The 17031-nt window shown below is 34.8% G+C and overlaps 1 protein-coding gene and 2 non-coding genes across 4 annotated transcripts; 1 reads left to right on the top strand and 2 right to left on the bottom strand.

Annotated features, from left to right (window-relative positions):
* The first annotated feature begins 3965 nt into the window (after positions 1-3965).
* Fkbp59 (FK506-binding protein 59kD) lies at positions 3966-11320 on the top strand. Of its 2 annotated transcripts, none has more exons than XM_089632006.1 (7): positions 3966-4870; positions 6384-6523; positions 6692-6812; positions 8293-8697; positions 9025-9278; positions 9624-9734; positions 10354-11320. In XM_089632006.1, exons 1-7 carry the CDS (start codon positions 4642-4644, stop codon positions 10531-10533), a joined length of 1440 nt encoding a protein of 479 aa, XP_089488132.1. In that variant the 5' UTR covers positions 3966-4641; the 3' UTR covers positions 10534-11320. The 2 variants fall into 2 exon arrangements, with proteins under 2 accessions (XP_089488132.1, XP_089488133.1); XM_089632007.1 differs by having other exon boundaries at positions 3967-4870; positions 9624-9744; positions 10354-10441.
* LOC149423559 (5S ribosomal RNA) lies at positions 5440-5558 on the bottom strand. The gene has a single exon (XR_016302267.1). It is a non-coding gene; the product is annotated as a 5S ribosomal RNA (ribosomal RNA).
* On the bottom strand, positions 5881-5999 carry LOC149423558 (5S ribosomal RNA). Its single transcript, XR_016302243.1, has one exon. It is a non-coding gene; the product is annotated as a 5S ribosomal RNA (ribosomal RNA).
* Positions 11321-17031: the final 5711 nt, after the last annotated feature.

Below are 17031 nucleotides of genomic sequence, written 5' to 3'. Positions count from 1 at the left end.
ATGAGTTTTACCTTTGAACTAACAATATTATTTATTACATACTATAATATTTAATTCGAGTGTATTTCAATTCTGGCTTTGTCTAAATTATTTGAAACATACTTGGGTTGAATTTAAATTCAAATATCATAGGTTAAGTTTTCCTATTCTCTCATACTGAATGAAAAAAGCATTTTAAACGTACTATTTTGAAATGTGAATTTTTTATTTGTTTTTAATACTATTGAACCCAGATCATTTATGTTTCTGTAATCTCATTTATAAAGCTAAACTTTCTATGCATTCCAGAATGCAGACTACTTGTCCTAAATCCATGAACCCAATAAATGAACATTAATATTTTAAAATTATCATTATCGAAATGTTATTTTTTTTGTCACATAGGTACATTTTATTTTTTCTGCATATATTATATTGAAATGTGTTTGAAATATATATTTTGATCACAAACGAGTTAGGTTAACAAAAATGATGTAATAATGATAATAATATATTCAATTTATTTATAAGTTATTGTTGACTGATTACATGGTACATGTCACTTTTTTGTACTTCAAATAAACTGTGTTCATTAAAGAAAGATATGTTTTATTCGATTAACACAAAATTCATGCTGATTTGTACATATTGTTACACGAAATAATAAAAAATTGAATTTTTTTTTTACAAAAGTTTCAGTTTTAGTATACAATGCGTGAAATAAAGGTAACATTTTAAAGCATTTTTGTTTTTTATTGTATCCCTTTCCTTCAAAGTATATCTTGTTTAATTATTAATTATTGTGGGTTGCCAGATATACTATTGTGTTGATATTTATCATACAAATAGTATCCATTTCCATCGATATATGATAGCAATAGATTAGCCCTCTGGTAACCTAATTTCTTTAATCCTAATTTAAAATATTAGGAAGTGGATTACGTTTGTGATTGAAAAAAATAAACTCCCTCAGCATGGCTGAGGCTAATTAGCTCCATCGTAGACCAACAAAAGGTAAAACGCAATGCACAATGCGATCTAAATTCTGCGATACAATGCGCACGCTCTTTCATAAATATGCATTACAACCAAATTGAAATTGGTTTAGCAGTCAATTTTCAGGCCGATACGCCCATTCTATTCTTTATTTGGTCGATGACCATATTGCAAGAGGGTGTACAACAAAAAAGAATGTTGCAGTTAATTCAAAACAAAACCTCTGGAAAAAGTTTTATATGTATACAGGGTGTATCGGCACGTACCCAACAAACTTTAACCAGCTATTCCTTAGCACATGTGGAGTAAAAAATGTTATGGGCACTTTGCTGTCCGGTAACATTTTTTTTTGATAAAAAAATTACTATTCAAATTTTCACCACATGTCACCACTGTTTTATCCTTTGTCAAAGTTTGAAAACCCGTCTGGCAATATTTTGTTCGAGTTACGTTGAATAATGTACGTACGTATCTACGTTGGCGCGCTTTTACAATCACAACGAAATGGCACTGCACCATTAGTCTCATTTTTGAATATTATTATTTAGTGTGTACGAAAGAGTGAGGACACTTTTTGACACACTTGCTAATAACAGCTGTTGAACACGAGAAACAATGCAAATGACAGTGACGGAGTGTGGATTTTTTTATTTATTTTTTGTTTTTAATGGAAAAAAAATGTTACCGGACAGCAAAGCGCCCATAACATTTTTTACTCCAAATGTGCTGAGGAATAGCTGGTTAAAGTTTGTCGGGTACTTGCCGATACACCCTGTATATATATTTTTTTTACATTAACCCCACACCGGAGGAAAATAATTTGGGATGCTGTGTGAGGGGTCTTTTTTAAGGAAAGGAAGTTCTGGGAAGGTAAAAGTTATAATTGGATAGGAATCTGGGGATTAGTGTGTACAGGAGTGACGGACATTTGAATATATCCCTACCACTGCGGCGCAAGGCAATGGGTCGAGAGACCTGTTGGAGAAGGCAAAGGGTCTCCCCAAACCAGTCTCTCTCGATCTGGCGCTGCACGCAGCTAGTGGGCAGGTGCATCCTGAACACACCTCACCCGATGAACCCGGGCACCCCTGCTAAGTCACCAAATGTAGTGAACCACTTCTGGTGACCTATGGCAGAGGTGTTGGTTATGCAATAAATGGTTCCCGGGGCGGAGGTACCCATACCCACCTCCCAAATAAAAGATATTTTTTGTATGATTACAATAATATTATGTATACACAAAAAACTAGAGGAAGACAGTAATCTTACCTGATTTCTGAAGTTACTGTTGTAACATGTAATAAATCGAGATAATATTTTTTGTTAATTTCTTTTTCGGTAGCCTACAGAGATAAGAGTGTCAATACGTGCTTTAAAAAGCGTAGAAAGTTACTGGGTTTCTATTAGAAACATATTATGCAACTTATTCAAGTCCCCGGCATTACCTGGGCTTTACGCAGACTTTTCTGTTATTTTGAATTTCAAGCGTGCAAAATTCTATTAAGAAGTATCTAAATTCTGCTTAGGAGTTTGAAGAGGGGACAGGGGAGGTGAGGGGAGGTTTGTCGGAATCTCACATAGACATTGACCATCCTTTTGTTTTGAATGTCAAATATACGAAATTTCATCAATCTGTGAATAAAACTAGATTTGTGTAGAAATTAAGACCACTCCACCCATAAGTAAACCACTCTCCACCCGCCTTTCGTCACAGACACTCTTCTTTACATAAATAGATTTATTATAGATAGATATTGATTATTGGAAGAAATATGGCATTATACAGTGTCTGGAAACTCATAGCAGTACAAGCAGGAAACTGAAGAATCTGCATCATATTTAGAGTTGATTTTGACTTATAACTTTTTTCGCGAATTTTTTTTTGTGGTATTTAAAATGGTTCACAATGTATACACTCTTCTTTACATAAATAGATTTATTATAGATAGATATTGATTATTGGAAGAAATATGGCATTATACAGTGTCTGGAAACTCATAGCAGTACAAGCAGGAAACTGGAGAATCAGCATCATATTTAGAGTTGATTTTGACTTATAACTTTTTTCGCGATTTTTTTTTGTGGTATTTAAAATGGTTCACAATGTATACAACGAGGTGGCGGTTGAATTGTCATTTCAACACACCTATAAAAAGTGATATAAAGCCATTACATCACTTTTTAAAGGCGTGTTAAATTGTCATTTTGGTGAATTATCAAGGTTACCAATCACATCAAGTACGAATCACAACCTGCCCCGATTTTTCATGAGAGAATGTTCCAGAATAACGATTGATAGTTCATGGATAGTTCCATCTCTAGATACATGTGCTCCGAAACAAAAAATATCTACGGCAGGGGCATTTAACTAAGCTTTGGCCTCGAAACTCATTTGAAACCGCCACGCCCACCTCAAAATTCTTATAGAAAACGAATAATATGGCTAAAAGCTCAGATCTCATTGGTGAGAACAGAAGGATTGGTTTGATCTCTCGCTCTCTACCATAATGACTCGTGTAACAGAAAGAGATGACGGAATTTTGACGTTTCACGGTTTCAAATCATTCAAACAAAATGACAGTGGTTTATTTATACACGCGGGTTGTCATTTTCTGCCGAAATACTATCATTTCCGTCGAAAATATTGCGTGTTAAAGTTGTTCGTGATAAAAATACAATATAAGCCAGTATAGTGTTAGCGAGTTACAAACATATTATATTCAACCTACCTACGTAAGTTCAAGTTTAAAGTGAATTAACAGTTTTAGGTTATTCGTTCGGTTTTTTGAACAATGCTTCATACTTGACATTATGTCTTCCTCCACAACGTATAAATGTTATTTATTACATCGATAAACTTATTCATGTTATTGATTAGTGTTATCCTGTATTATCTTATTGTTTTGGTGAAATTAAAGATTTTTAAACATATGTAAATGTAACCATGAGTTCATGAGGCTGAAAAATGTCGGAATTTTTCGTCGTACTGTCGATGTTTTGGAAATTTTCTTCAGTGTTTTTGCAAATTTCTTGTCATTTTGGGTTTCTACTTCTCAGATTAACAAGTTTCATCTTAAGGAAATGCACTGTAAAAGTTTATTTTCTTAGTCAGATGAACCTTGCCCTTGGAAAACATTTCGACATTTTTCTGCTTCAAGGACATTTTTATTTTTATAATAGTTTTTTTGGGCTAGTGAATGAATAGAGTAGGCTGAGAGCAATTATGTTGTCTATGGTCGCATCTTTTTTTAAATGGCCTTGAGTTTCCTCTACCTTGTCTACTGCTCTGCTCCGCACGGTAGGTACTGCTTGTATATCTGTGGTTAAGTACTGTATAATTCTGTTGGATACAAAAAGCCGGAAGATATCGATCTAGAGAGTGGTATATTTATGATCTACGGCGTCCGCTGACAGGCAAATTTTCCTTACATTTCGAAGGCATTTCGGTGTATTGAAGTTTCTTCCTGTTTACATGTTTTTTTGCTGTTTATGGACGATTATTTTGCGGTTAAATATCTGATAATACCAGATATATAATACCGGAGTGCGTATTTTTACGTTTTCAGTCATCACAGTTGTCCTTCGCTTGTCGACTGACCAAACCAACAATACTTTTGTTCTTGAATAATTCACTAATTATTAGTAATCTTTCTTGAGGGAATAATAATGTCGAATGACAGCATAATAAGCGATGGCATTGAAGGCGAAGGCATCGATATTACTCCTGCGAGAGATAATGGAGTGCTTAAGACAATAATTAAAGAAGGACAAGGAACTGAACTTCCTTCCCCAGGCTGCAAAGTTACCGTCCACTACACCGGCACATTTGAAGATGGAAAGAAGTTCGACTCTAGCAAAGATAGAAACTCTCCATTCGAATTCGATCTCGGAAAAGGTGATTATTTAAAATATCTCGTTTATTGTGCATTATTAAATTATCCATGATGTACTCTAACCTCCCATTCTTCACAATTGATAAAACTAAAGTTAAGACATTGAGCGATTTCTAACTGTCAAATTCAGATAGTAAATTAGTTTTTATACCTGCAAAAATATATGATTTTTTGAAGTGAAACTTCTTTACGCGCGTCATGCAATTTCGAGGAGTAAAACCAACTCATGACCGAAACGAAAATGCGGGACCGATTAAAGTTCATTTGATGTAGTAAAAGTTTTGAAGTAAAATATAAATGCTTCTTAGCTCATCTCGACAACTGGCGTTGGTGGTGTAATGGTCAGCATAGTTGCTTTCGAAGCAGTTGATCCGAGTTCGATTCTCGGCCATGGAATATTATTTTTTTGTTTTTAAGGAATTTTTTTTTTTTAATGGTTGACCATAATATCAATCCACTAAGTAATATTTTAGGCCTGTAGCATAATTGAAAAGTTAAAGAATGATATAAAATTTTTTATGATGTTAACGATAAAAAAATGAAAAAAAACATAAAATTAAAATAAAAAATGGGCCAACGGCACGCGGTGTTCCCAAGCGGTCACCCATCCAAGTACTGACCGCGCCCAATGTTGCTTAACTTCGGTGATCGGACGAGAACCGGTGTGTTCAAAATGGTATGGTCGTTGGCAAAAGTTAAACAATATTAATTTCTATTCTACCTGCCAATAAATATATGAAAATTAGTATAAAAAAGCCCTAATAATATTGAAAAAATTAGCAAGGTGTGTGCGAGGTTGATAAAAATAATCATTACATACGCGCTTGAAAAAGATCGTAATTACATTAATAAGTTTGTAGGAATTTTTTTTTTCAATGGTTGACCATAATATCAATCCACTAAGTAATATTTTAGGCCTGTAGCATACTTGAAAAGTTAAAGAATTTTATGATATTATTAATTATAGTAATGATAAAAAAATAAAAAAAACATGAAATTAAAATAAAAAATAGGCCAACGGCACGCGGTGTTCCCAAGCGGTCACCCATCCAAGTACTGACCGCGCCCAATGTTGCTTAACTTCGGTGATCGGACGAGAACCGGTGTGTTCAACATGGTATGGTCGTTGGCAAACGCTAAACAATATTAATTTCTACTCTACCTGCCAATAAATATATGAAAATTAGTATAAAAAAGCCCTAATAATACTGAAAACATTAGCAAGGTGTAAATATTATATACCTAGTTTAACTCACTCTCCTAACTCATCTTCGCTGTCTACAGGCAGAGCGCACGACTGTGGTCGTGAAGAACCGAGGTTCGATCCCCGCTTTAACTAATTTTTTTTTTCTTTTTTTATAACTTTTAATTTTTTTTATCACATGCTACTTATAAATATGTCAATAGACAGAAAAAAAGAGAGAATGAAATGAAAAGAGAGAGAGAGAAGAATACTAGAAGTTTCACTTCTGTCTTGCGTAGGCTTGACACACCCATTTTTAAATTTTATTTCAGGGTCTGTGATCAAAGCATGGGATATTGCTGTAGCTACTATGAAAATTGGCGAAGTCTGCATCATTACTTGCGCCCCTGAATATGCTTATGGAAAAAATGGTTCCGGCTCAATCCCCCCTGACACCATATTGCTCTTTGAGGTAATTTTCAAAGAACTTATTGCTATATATGGTTTTTTATTGGGCAGAATATAACACTATATTGAGGTGAAGCAAAGAAATAAGAGATTATAGTTCTAGAACTTCCTCAAACAACATCTAATTATAATTAATTTGTTATAATGCTATATTATTTATTTTCGTTTTTAGATTGAGATGATCAGTTGGGAGGGCGAAGACCTGAGCCCCAAAAAGAACAAGGGCATTCTACGATACAATGTTACGGAGGGAACTGGTTCAGACAACCCTACCGAGGGAGCCTATGTTGATGGTATAATACTATTTTATTCAATATCTTTTATTCTAATTTGTAGATTAAGTGATTTTGCACAAAAACGGCGCTATACAAATCAACCAAATATTATTATTATAATCTAAGTCCGTTCATTTTGGTTTTTGTTCCTCTGTCCTGGTTAATCGTTATCCCAAACCAGCACACAACAAAATTGAAAGCTGTAATAGTGGACATCAAATCGGTTAGCTCCTCCAAATATTATAAAAGTGGTAAAAATTTCGGCAGGTAATATTTTTTTAGTTAAACAGAAAATGGAGACAGTTAATATGTACTTTTAATAGAAAAAAAACACTTTATATCACTTAGATAACAATGAGAAATAAATATTAGAAGTAAGTAAGTGTTTCAGTTTAAGAAATTGAAAATGTTGCATTTTAGTAGCTGTTTCGTAAAAAAAACTATAATTTCATTTAAAATAATTACTTCTTTTCTTTATGTCATGTTTTAACATACATAATAATATAGTTCTTTATGCAAGTTTAATTTTTTAAAGCCAAACTAACAACTTAAAAACCTATTTTAGGATCATAGGTTCATATCTCGGTTTGAACAAAGGAGAAAAAAAACAACCTTAAAACTTTGGCATCAATAACAGTGGCCACCAAGTGAACAATCAATTTTAATTTGAACGAAATAACTATTCCAATGCATTATTTTCCATTTCCGGAAACTTGTGGAACTTACGGAAGAAATGTGCATAATATGCACGTTACTGTCTGATTGTTTACCCTTGTAAATGAATTCCCGCCATCTCTTTTTCCATTTGGTTTAGTGGAACATACAACATAAATCAACTTCTATAAATTGATAACTTCGGGATTTTTGTATGAAACAAATTGGACCTAAAAAACCATAGATATTCCAATATATAGACAGTAAAATTCTCATTTGGAGCCTACTTATCATACTATACACCAATGAAAAACTTGGAAAATTTATATTCCATAAACTTTCAGAGTTTTTATTGGTGGATATAGTTAGGTAATCATATGACGTCACAATATTTCGGTTCAAATTTTCGATTGGAGTTATACCCCCTGTCATACAATACTATCAATTAAAAATACTACATAATATGATATATATCTGTGAGCTGATGCAGCAAAAAACTTTCAAACAGTGAATATCAAATTTTCACATCTTATTCTGTCAGCAATGTCCAATTTGTTCAATGCAACTGTTTTCAGCTTGCAACTTCATGAACTTTGAAATATTAATTTAACTGTCAATAAGTAAATAGACAAACCATTTTTTTTTCTTATTAAAGCTAGTCTCACACACGCGCTATACACTCATGGCTTGGCCTATTTCTCACCATATCACTCGCCATACATTCCCATTGATAATATAGTGCTTGTGTGTGACTAGCATAATATGGAGAGTGTTATTAGTGAAGCCGGTAAAACTGGTTAACTTTGGCTGTTTTGTTGATTCTTGAATCTTTTGTTTTTTATAGTGGAATACGTCGGCCGATTACCCGGTACTGATATTCCGTTTGAAACCGAGTCGCTGCAGTTTAACCTCGGCGAGGGCAGCGAGGTCGGAGTGTGCGACGGCATCGAAAAGGGTCTGGAGAAGTTCAAATCCGGCGAGACCTCCCGTCTCGTCATCCAGCCCAAGTACGCCTTCAAATCGGAGGGCAACAAAGACCTGGGTGTGCCCGCCAACTCAGTGGTGGAGTACACAGTCACCCTTAAGAGTTTTGAGAAGGCCAAGGACAGCTGGTCGCTGGACAGTGATGAGAGAACAGTGCAGGCCAAGATCTTTAAGGAAAAGGGCACTAATTACTTTAAGGCGGCCAAGTACGTGCTAGCTATTAGGATGTATAAGAAGACGGTGGAGTTTTTAATTTCTGATTTTGGTAAGTAAATTTTTTTTTTTTAATATTTGCACCTAGCTTTTTTTACTGAAATGACTGAAGCCAAAAGTGTTGAGACTTGAGTAGACTTTTCTAAGAAAAAATATTGAGGGGAAGATAAAAATGTCTTAAAAAACTTTTTTTGAGATAAGAATACAAATATGATAACCTTGTTTATTTTGTATTCTTATTTTTCCTGAAAATTTTGATCGAACAGAAACTTACAGTAAGGTGACGATATAATGAAAGATTAAATATTATGGTTTTCATTCTCTGTAAACAGTTATTTATTTTGTCGAGTCTATTAAATAATTGTTTTTGTTTTTCTAGGATATGAAGGTGAAGGATTAAAAGAACGCAATGAAATCCTTTTATCAGCATATTTAAATCTTTCCATTTGCTATCTAAAATGTAAACCCATCCTTCCGCTGGAGTCAAAGGACAATGCCCAAAAAGCCCTAGACTTAGACCCTAAGAACGTCAAAGGTCTGTTTAGAAAAGGTCAGGCATTGCAGGAAATTGGAGACCTCGAGAGAGCGGTGCTAGCCTTCCAGAAAGTCATTGAAGTAGAACCAGAAAATAAGGTAAATATTTTGTTGACTAATTTAATTTTCAAAAGCACCGAAAACTGCTTGTCTGTTAATTTAATTTTCTAGTGTGGGCAGAAGCACGTCTCTCGCCATACCCGGAAAGGGCGTGATTTATTAGTGGTTCTCTAGCTCACGTTGGAAGCTTGCTACGCCGCACGCACCTCCCGCACTTCCCGCCTTGATTCGGGACGACACTGGGGAACAGTATTTTTTCGGTCGAACTATAGCTGTTGTCGTGGATACAGCGATTATGTTGCCACCAAAATCGCAAATTCGATTTTCAGCTTTAAAGTGCAATGTTTTATTACTAGTAATATCACAAATATTTGTTGTTTCCAGGCGGCTGCCAACCAGATCTCAATTTGCAAGACGGAGATCAGAAAACAGGCCGAGAAGGAAAAGAAGATCTATGTCAACATGTTTGAGAAATTCGCTCAAAGGGATAGAGAGGTAACCACAGGTTGGAATACTAATATTTTCCTTGTTTTTATCAATTTAAGGCATGTTTTTAATAATGGCCCCAAGTATGGGCTAAATTTTCCGCTGGGAAAGAATTAATTTTTTAAAGTCCTCATTGTTTGAACAGTCGCAATTTGATCCCTTTTACTAATCGAATCTGTTAAAATTACAAAATACTGTAAAATTACATCTGGTAACTCATCAATTTTTTTTTTTTTTTTTTTGAAATATTTAGTGTTTGTATGTAGTATTACTTTATGTTTTCTTCAATGAGTGAGGTTAATTTTTATGAGAAAAAACGTGAATTATGTATAGTGAGAGATGCAATAAATAAATAAATTCAAAAATGCTAATACTGTAAAATCTTACTAATCCATTACTAATTACCTGAGTTGAGGCTACCTGTTTTTTTATTTCATTTATATGAAATATGTATTATCTTAAACAATAGTACAAATTTTCCAGTTTTCATACATTTCAGTAATCCAGTAGCATTTTTTTTATGTAATACTGTATTAGTGAGATTCTACTGTATTATTTAGTTGTTTGTTTTTACTTTCTTTTGTCAACACATTTTCAGTGTAGTATAAGGAATGTATATGTGTTTCAGACGGAGCAGCTGTCGGCGAAGGGGATGCCTGATGTGATGGGGGAGCCCTTGGGGGAGTGGGGGGTGGGTGGTGCCGGAGAGTGGCTCCACAGTGACCGCAACAGGGAGCCAACCGAGTTTGAGAAGGAAAATCCCAACATCCTCATGCTGGACAAGGACGGACAGTTCCAGAACATGTAAACACTATCTGAATCCCGCAGGTGTATGTCTTACATTGGCTGATTCAGAAGCTCGCTTCCACTACTGCTGTGGATGCCTAACGAAGAGGCAAACTAAAAAATACCTATAGTAATATGTTGTAATTTTCAACTGGTTTTGTTTTCAATTGTGGTTATACATAATATTTTATCTCGTGGCTTCAAGGCTCTTATAATAATTTTAATACGAGTTTATTAAATAATAAAACACTATTGTTTTGTTGGATTTTGTGATCAACTTTTTTGGTACGTCGTTAAAAAAATGGTTGCGAAAATAACAGTACATATATATTTATATGGAATCTTGTATCTCTCTATTTATCTTGTCGGAGTAAATCCTTTTACTATTTGTTGAGATAAAATTATTAATTCTGTGTTTCGAACACAGTGGACTAGTCTTGTTTATATTATAAGTAGGTACAGCAATATCTTAAGTATTGATAAAGCATTAGATGTTGAAACACATAACTAACCACAAACTTTAAAGTTCATTTACAATAAAATCACATAACATTCTCAGGTAGGTGTCTTTGTGGCCTACCTTATTGCATTGTATGGTGTGAATATATTAAAAATTAATACTGAAAATCGGTGACGGAAATACCAAATTTATTTTGACTGTAACATTGAGTTTTCTTATAATTATTTACAATGTAGTGTTCCAAAGATTCACTATTCAATGAAGTCACCAAATACTTAGGCATGCCTTACATTCCAAAATGATTTATTATTAAAGTGAGGTACTGTAATATTACCTGCCAATAAACAATTCATCCTTTAAAAAATGTATTATTATTTACTATAGCTTTGTCCATCCCTGTTTATTCCCATGACCATTTTGTATTGACTCTAATGCTATGTTCATGCTCGACGATTTGGCTAAATTGAATATGTTGACTTGGTACCACGCTCGTCATTGCGTCCACACGCTCGCAGCTAGACACAAGACACCAGGTATACCATCAAGATGTTCTGTCAAATCGTAAATTGGAGCAAGAATTACGGTCCTTAAATCTTTTTCGCATCGAAACATTGGCTTGACATCAAACAAAAAAGCATAGAGCAAGAAGGTACACGTTGAGACATCTTCGAATGAGCTTAAAACCATCGGGCGTGAATGAGCGTGGGTAACTAAACATGCAGGGGTGGGCAGAGAATAGAACTAAGTTGTCAGCAAGTAAAAAAATTCCTTTGTTTATTTAATATCCACGGTATAAATATTACACATCTGCCCTGATGATGGACACTGCAATGCTGTCCGAAACGTTGGCTAAAGAAAGAGGTAGCGCAACAAGGCATAATACCCCAAAAACAAATCACTATTATATAGAATTGAATATACGCAAGAGTTGTTGAGGGACAGCAAATATGGAATACTAAGGGGAAACTGGTGGGTGATTTTAAAAGAAAACGATACATGTCTTTGAAAGAAGAACGGTTTTTAAAATTGAAGAAGACATGTTCAAGAGTCTAATCCTCCAAACCGCACTGGCATAATGAACTCTTCTTGCGTACCCAAATTTTAAACAAATGAGCTGCAATAGAGCAGTGGCCAATTCTCATTCTCAAGACAGGAAATAAGTCTTGGATTTTCTTTTGCCGTGGAACCAGGGTTTACTTGGAATATGTTTTTGTATTCCTGCGTAGAAAGATCAAGTTCGATTTTTCGTACTTGTCCAATTTTCTTCCCAGGAACGAGACGTGTTGGATTTAAGAATAGAGAAGACGTCAGAGACAAGAATTTAAAAATCTAAAGGAATAGAACCAGAGACTATTCCAAGTTTAGCGAAAGCATCAATCAGCTTTCTCGTTATTTTCAATTCCTAGATGGCAGGCACCTAAACCAATATTGTCTCAAACTTAGATTGGTTTAAAGAATTAAGGATGTTTTTAATATTACAAATAACATAGTCTCCTGGAAAACTAATGATATAAGAGGAAATTTTTTATACTGCACTTCAGAGTCAGTCCACAGTAAGACTCGACTCAACAAATATTGAGGAGCTGGATTACAATTAAAGCTTGTTCAATGGTGAAGCATTCTGCAGTAAATATGGAAATTTCTTTAGGCAAATTATAAGACAGATTTACATTGAATTCAGGAATATACACCGATGCGCCACATTCTTTGTGATCAGATTTGGAACCATCTGTGTATAAGAGGGAAAATCCAGGAAACTTTGAAGAGATAATGTTTTTAAAATGTTCCTCAACATTTTGAAATTTATTAGGGGAAGTTAAAATGTTCATCTGGAAGTCAGTTATTACGTTGGGGATAAAATTGATGGCATCAAACGGGGACTTACAGTCCATCAATTTTTTTTGGTTTTCAGTTTTGATAATTTTAACAATATCATCGATTTATTGCTCAAAGCAAAAATTGTATGTGCGCTAGAGGTGGGCGTTTCATTTTCATTTTTTAAAAAAAGGCATTCACTTTCCTAAAATAAAAGCTCCCTAGAAACTATTTGAAAATAAAATAATACATTACAACAAAAAACTCAGGTATAATTGGCTTTAGCCGTATTTGTTGAATACCAACATGACACAGTGGGAGGGATGGATTCATAAATCCGTCACTCCTGGACACACTGACCCCCATATTCCTACCCTCCTCTTTTTTTCCCCAGAACTGTCACATGAGAACGGGTCGCTTCTACGATTCGTTCTTAAGTTCAACAGCTCGGCTGTGGAACGAACTGCCGGCCTCTGTGTTTCCTCCCTCCTACAACATGGGACTCTTCAAGACCCATGTTCACTCCTTCCTCTCCACAAAAAGACCCTCCACACAGCATCCCCAAAGATGACATAGGCCCTGAGGGAAATTATTTTCTTCAGGGCCTATGTGGAGTTAATATAAAAAAAAAGAACTTCCTCTCATTCATTTCCCTAAAAAAACCCCACACAGCATCCCCAAAGAATATTTTTTTCCATTACGAACGACTTTAGGCCCTCCAGTGTCTCCGCATACAGCGTTTGTTAGTATTTATACATATTTACCATCAATAAAAAATAAACAATACATAAAATATAAAAACAATTTGAAATAATTTCTCCCCATTATTACCGGATCTGAAGAAAAAACAAAAGTAAAAAGTTTATATGTACACGACGTTGCTGGGTTGTCCTTGGGTGATAGACATATACTATGGTGGACTTTTCTGTAGATCTTTTTCAGATATACAATTCTGTAGTACATTATTTTGATGTATTCCATAAGATTTGGCCAGCATTAGCAAAGTAAGCGCACGAAAATATCTGTTTTATGATTTGATTACAAAAAATCGACTTTTCTCTACATTCCATAATTATATACATAAACCTTCCGGAAGAAATTTTCTAAACGATAGTGAAAACCTTACTAAGCGCACAAACAGACAGACGCGGATAACGACCTTGTTTTATTCTATTTAGAGATATGTACATTTTGAAAATAATAAGAAGATAGATAGGGCAGTTTAACTCACTATCACAGTTTGAGGGCCAAGTGGATCAATTTATTATCTAGGCGATGCTCCCACACAGAGTCAGCATATGATACTTGCGCAACGTTTACACACCTATACAGGAGGCGAAGAGCCGGAGTTCATACTCCCCACTCTGCCATTGAAAGCCTTCTCAGTTAAAAGAACAGAGCCCGGGCCCTACTAGAAACACTCTTATCATGCATTAGGAAAGAAAATCTATCTCAGATAACGCTTAGATATCTTGCATTTTCAACAAATCGAATTGAGGAATCTCCCATTTTAATTATCGGATTCCCTTCATTAAAAGTCTCATAGTCTTGTGAGGGGCAAAGTTCAAACTGTTTCTCTTGCCCCTTTCTAAGATTTCACGCAAACCTTCTTCTGCTTTGCTCTCAACTTCTTTTCTGCTATCCCCAGAGACCAAATATAATTTATCGTCTGCATAGTTAACCAAGATACATCCTTCAGGCAACTGGAGCAGTTTAGAAACTACTCCTGGTTTTATTCAACGACATGATAGAGTATATATTCATGATTATAATAATAATAATGGCGACAACATTATAATACGGAACGAGGACACTGGCTAATTTTCACGTTAAGAAAAATCTTCACAAAACACTGAAATATTAAATCCCCTCAAACAATAATATTCTTTATGACTGGTACATATTAAAAATTAATCTTCCAGAATGATCGCACTTACCAATAATAATTCTTAAAGCAATTATTGTTCTTGTGTATCCATTATTCTCAATGTAGTGTTGAACAAACGAAAAGCCTTTTTGTTTCCACTGTGGTAAATTTGTATAACCAAATTGATTGAACCCTTTTTGAAGATATAATGATTATCAGTGACATTTTATTATTATTACCTTATTTGAGACTTGAGAGGAGTCATAAAATAAATCTACAAGCTTGAATTACCAGCGTAAAGATACGTAGTAAAAATAAGTTCTTTTTGTTTCACAAGTTATAATTCACCACGATTTCACTCAACCAAAACCTTAGAAAGGAAAATAGATCACGTCAAAAGGAACTATGTTTAGTATCTTTTTGTAATCACTGGTGGGTCTACCATTTGTATACATTACACTAATTTTGTTTCTTCTAGAATCTAGACCAAAGCCTCTAGATTCTTCTAGTCTAGGCAGATATTATTCTGCTTTTTTATATTTTTATGCCAATTTGGGAGGCGGGTTTGGGTACCGCTGCCCTGGGAACCATTTATTGGATAACCAACACTAAGTGCCGAGCTACATTTGGTGATTAAGCAGGGGCGCCCGAGTTCATTGGGTGAGGTGTGTTCAGGATGCGCCTCCACCAGCTGCGTAGCGTGCCAGATCGGAAGAGGCTGGTTTGGGGAGACCCTTTGACCTCTCCAACTGGTCTCTTGACCCATCGCTGGACACACTGATCTCTAAATTCCTACCCACCCCTCATACTTCTTTCCTTCCCAAAACTTTCTCTCGTTAAAAATGTTTCCCACATATCATCCCCAAAGATTTATTTATTTATTTGTAAGAAACAAACAGCTTTTACATAATTTACTATGATAGATATACAAGTTAACTGAAGAAAAGCCACAGAAGTTTCTTATGCTAAAGTTCATTGGAAATGAAGTTTTAATATCTTAAAATTAATTTGGTGTTAAAGGAAGGGGAGAGGAAGAGGAAAATAGGAAGAGGATAGGAGATGCTCCCGATACATTCCATACTCTCATATTAATAATCGATCGTACGCATTACTTCATATTGATATTTCTTTAGGTTATTACCAAAAATATCAATGCTGTAAAATTTTGTATTATATTGTGCGCATATACGAGGAATTGGGGAATTTTTTCGAATGTTTGTTCTACACGAGGGTAGATAAAATAAATCAGATTGTCGGGTTGATCTAGACGGAATATGAAGATTTATTAAATTGAATCTGGTGAGTCCAGACCATTATTTAGGATTTTAAAAAATATGATAGGCCCTAAGGGAAATTATTTTACAAAGGGCCTCCTGTGCGGCGTTATGTAAAAAAAAAACACTTAAAAAAATGCCGTGTATTTTATGCGTCTCTGGATAAAACTTTTTGCAGAACATCAGTCAAATTGGTTGATATTTCACAATAGTGAATGAACAAGATACTGACATAACAAAGAGGAGTAAAAATGACTTTAAACAATATTATGTCAACTCACTTCTATTCAACATTTTTGCGTTTTCGAGGATTAGGTACTCAATCAATGTCTATCTCAATAAGTTACGAATGTGAATTTTTAAAATAATTATTATTTTCACATTTCAAATTTACTTACGAGGGTGATGCACATAAAATCCTGGTTGTAGGACAAATCGGTTTTGCTAGATTCATGCTTATCTGAATTAATCGGTTGAGTGCTAAAAATTCTTATTATAACTCAATCCCCATGAAAATTAAGGTAAAATGTAAGACCCAAACTCAAAAAAGTTGGGAACCCTTCTGTTAGATTACATTTTTTAATTTATTGGTGAAAGCCTTAACATCAAAGCTTTTCTTTGCTTCAGTTTACGTTACGGGCGGCCAATGGCGGACGGGCTGGTAACCGTTTAACGCGAAAGCGTTTCTTTGCATCGGTTTACGGGCGGGTGGAAGCGTTTCTTTGAACGGTTTACAGGCGGGCAATCAAGGACGGGCGGATAATGGTTTAACGAGAAAGCATTTCTTTACATAGGTTTACAGGCGGATAAGCATTTAAAGTGAAAGCGTTTAACGGGTAACTGTTTCTTTCCAATCATATTGTGCTCTATTGGAATCATTTCGCGCGGGTTTATTTCAGGCCTAGTTACATTATTTTTTAAACGGTTCATCCAAAATCCACAAAACTTTGTCAAACGTTTCTGAACTTGAACGGTTACGAAAAAACTGTTTCACATTATTTTACTCACCTCTAACGTGCACACAAAGAGGAACGAATGTATGTATTTGAAAATAAAACACAAGTTTTTACATTATTTCATTTTTATTATTTACATAACCATTGT

The sequence above is a fragment of the Hesperophylax consimilis genome, chromosome 5 (genome assembly GCF_061612785.1).
Source record: "Hesperophylax consimilis isolate HC1 chromosome 5, BYU_Hcon_1.0, whole genome shotgun sequence".
In the NCBI taxonomy this organism is placed as follows: domain Eukaryota; kingdom Metazoa; phylum Arthropoda; class Insecta; order Trichoptera; family Limnephilidae; genus Hesperophylax; species Hesperophylax consimilis.
Note: the sequence above shows the minus strand (reverse complement) of the source record. Positions and strands in the feature narration are given on the sequence as shown.

Excerpts from the sequence above, each read along its gene's own strand:
- Fkbp59 (XM_089632006.1), top strand. The coding sequence starts at position 4,642 with ATGTCGAATGACAGCATAATAAGCGATGGCATTGAAGGCGAAGGCATC. Across the intron at positions 6,813-8,292 it reads CGAGGGAGCCTATGTTGATG|TGGAATACGTCGGCCGATTA; the intron begins GTATAATACTAT and ends TGTTTTTTATAG. Across the intron at positions 8,698-9,024 it reads GTTTTTAATTTCTGATTTTG|GATATGAAGGTGAAGGATTA; the intron begins GTAAGTAAATTT and ends TTGTTTTTCTAG.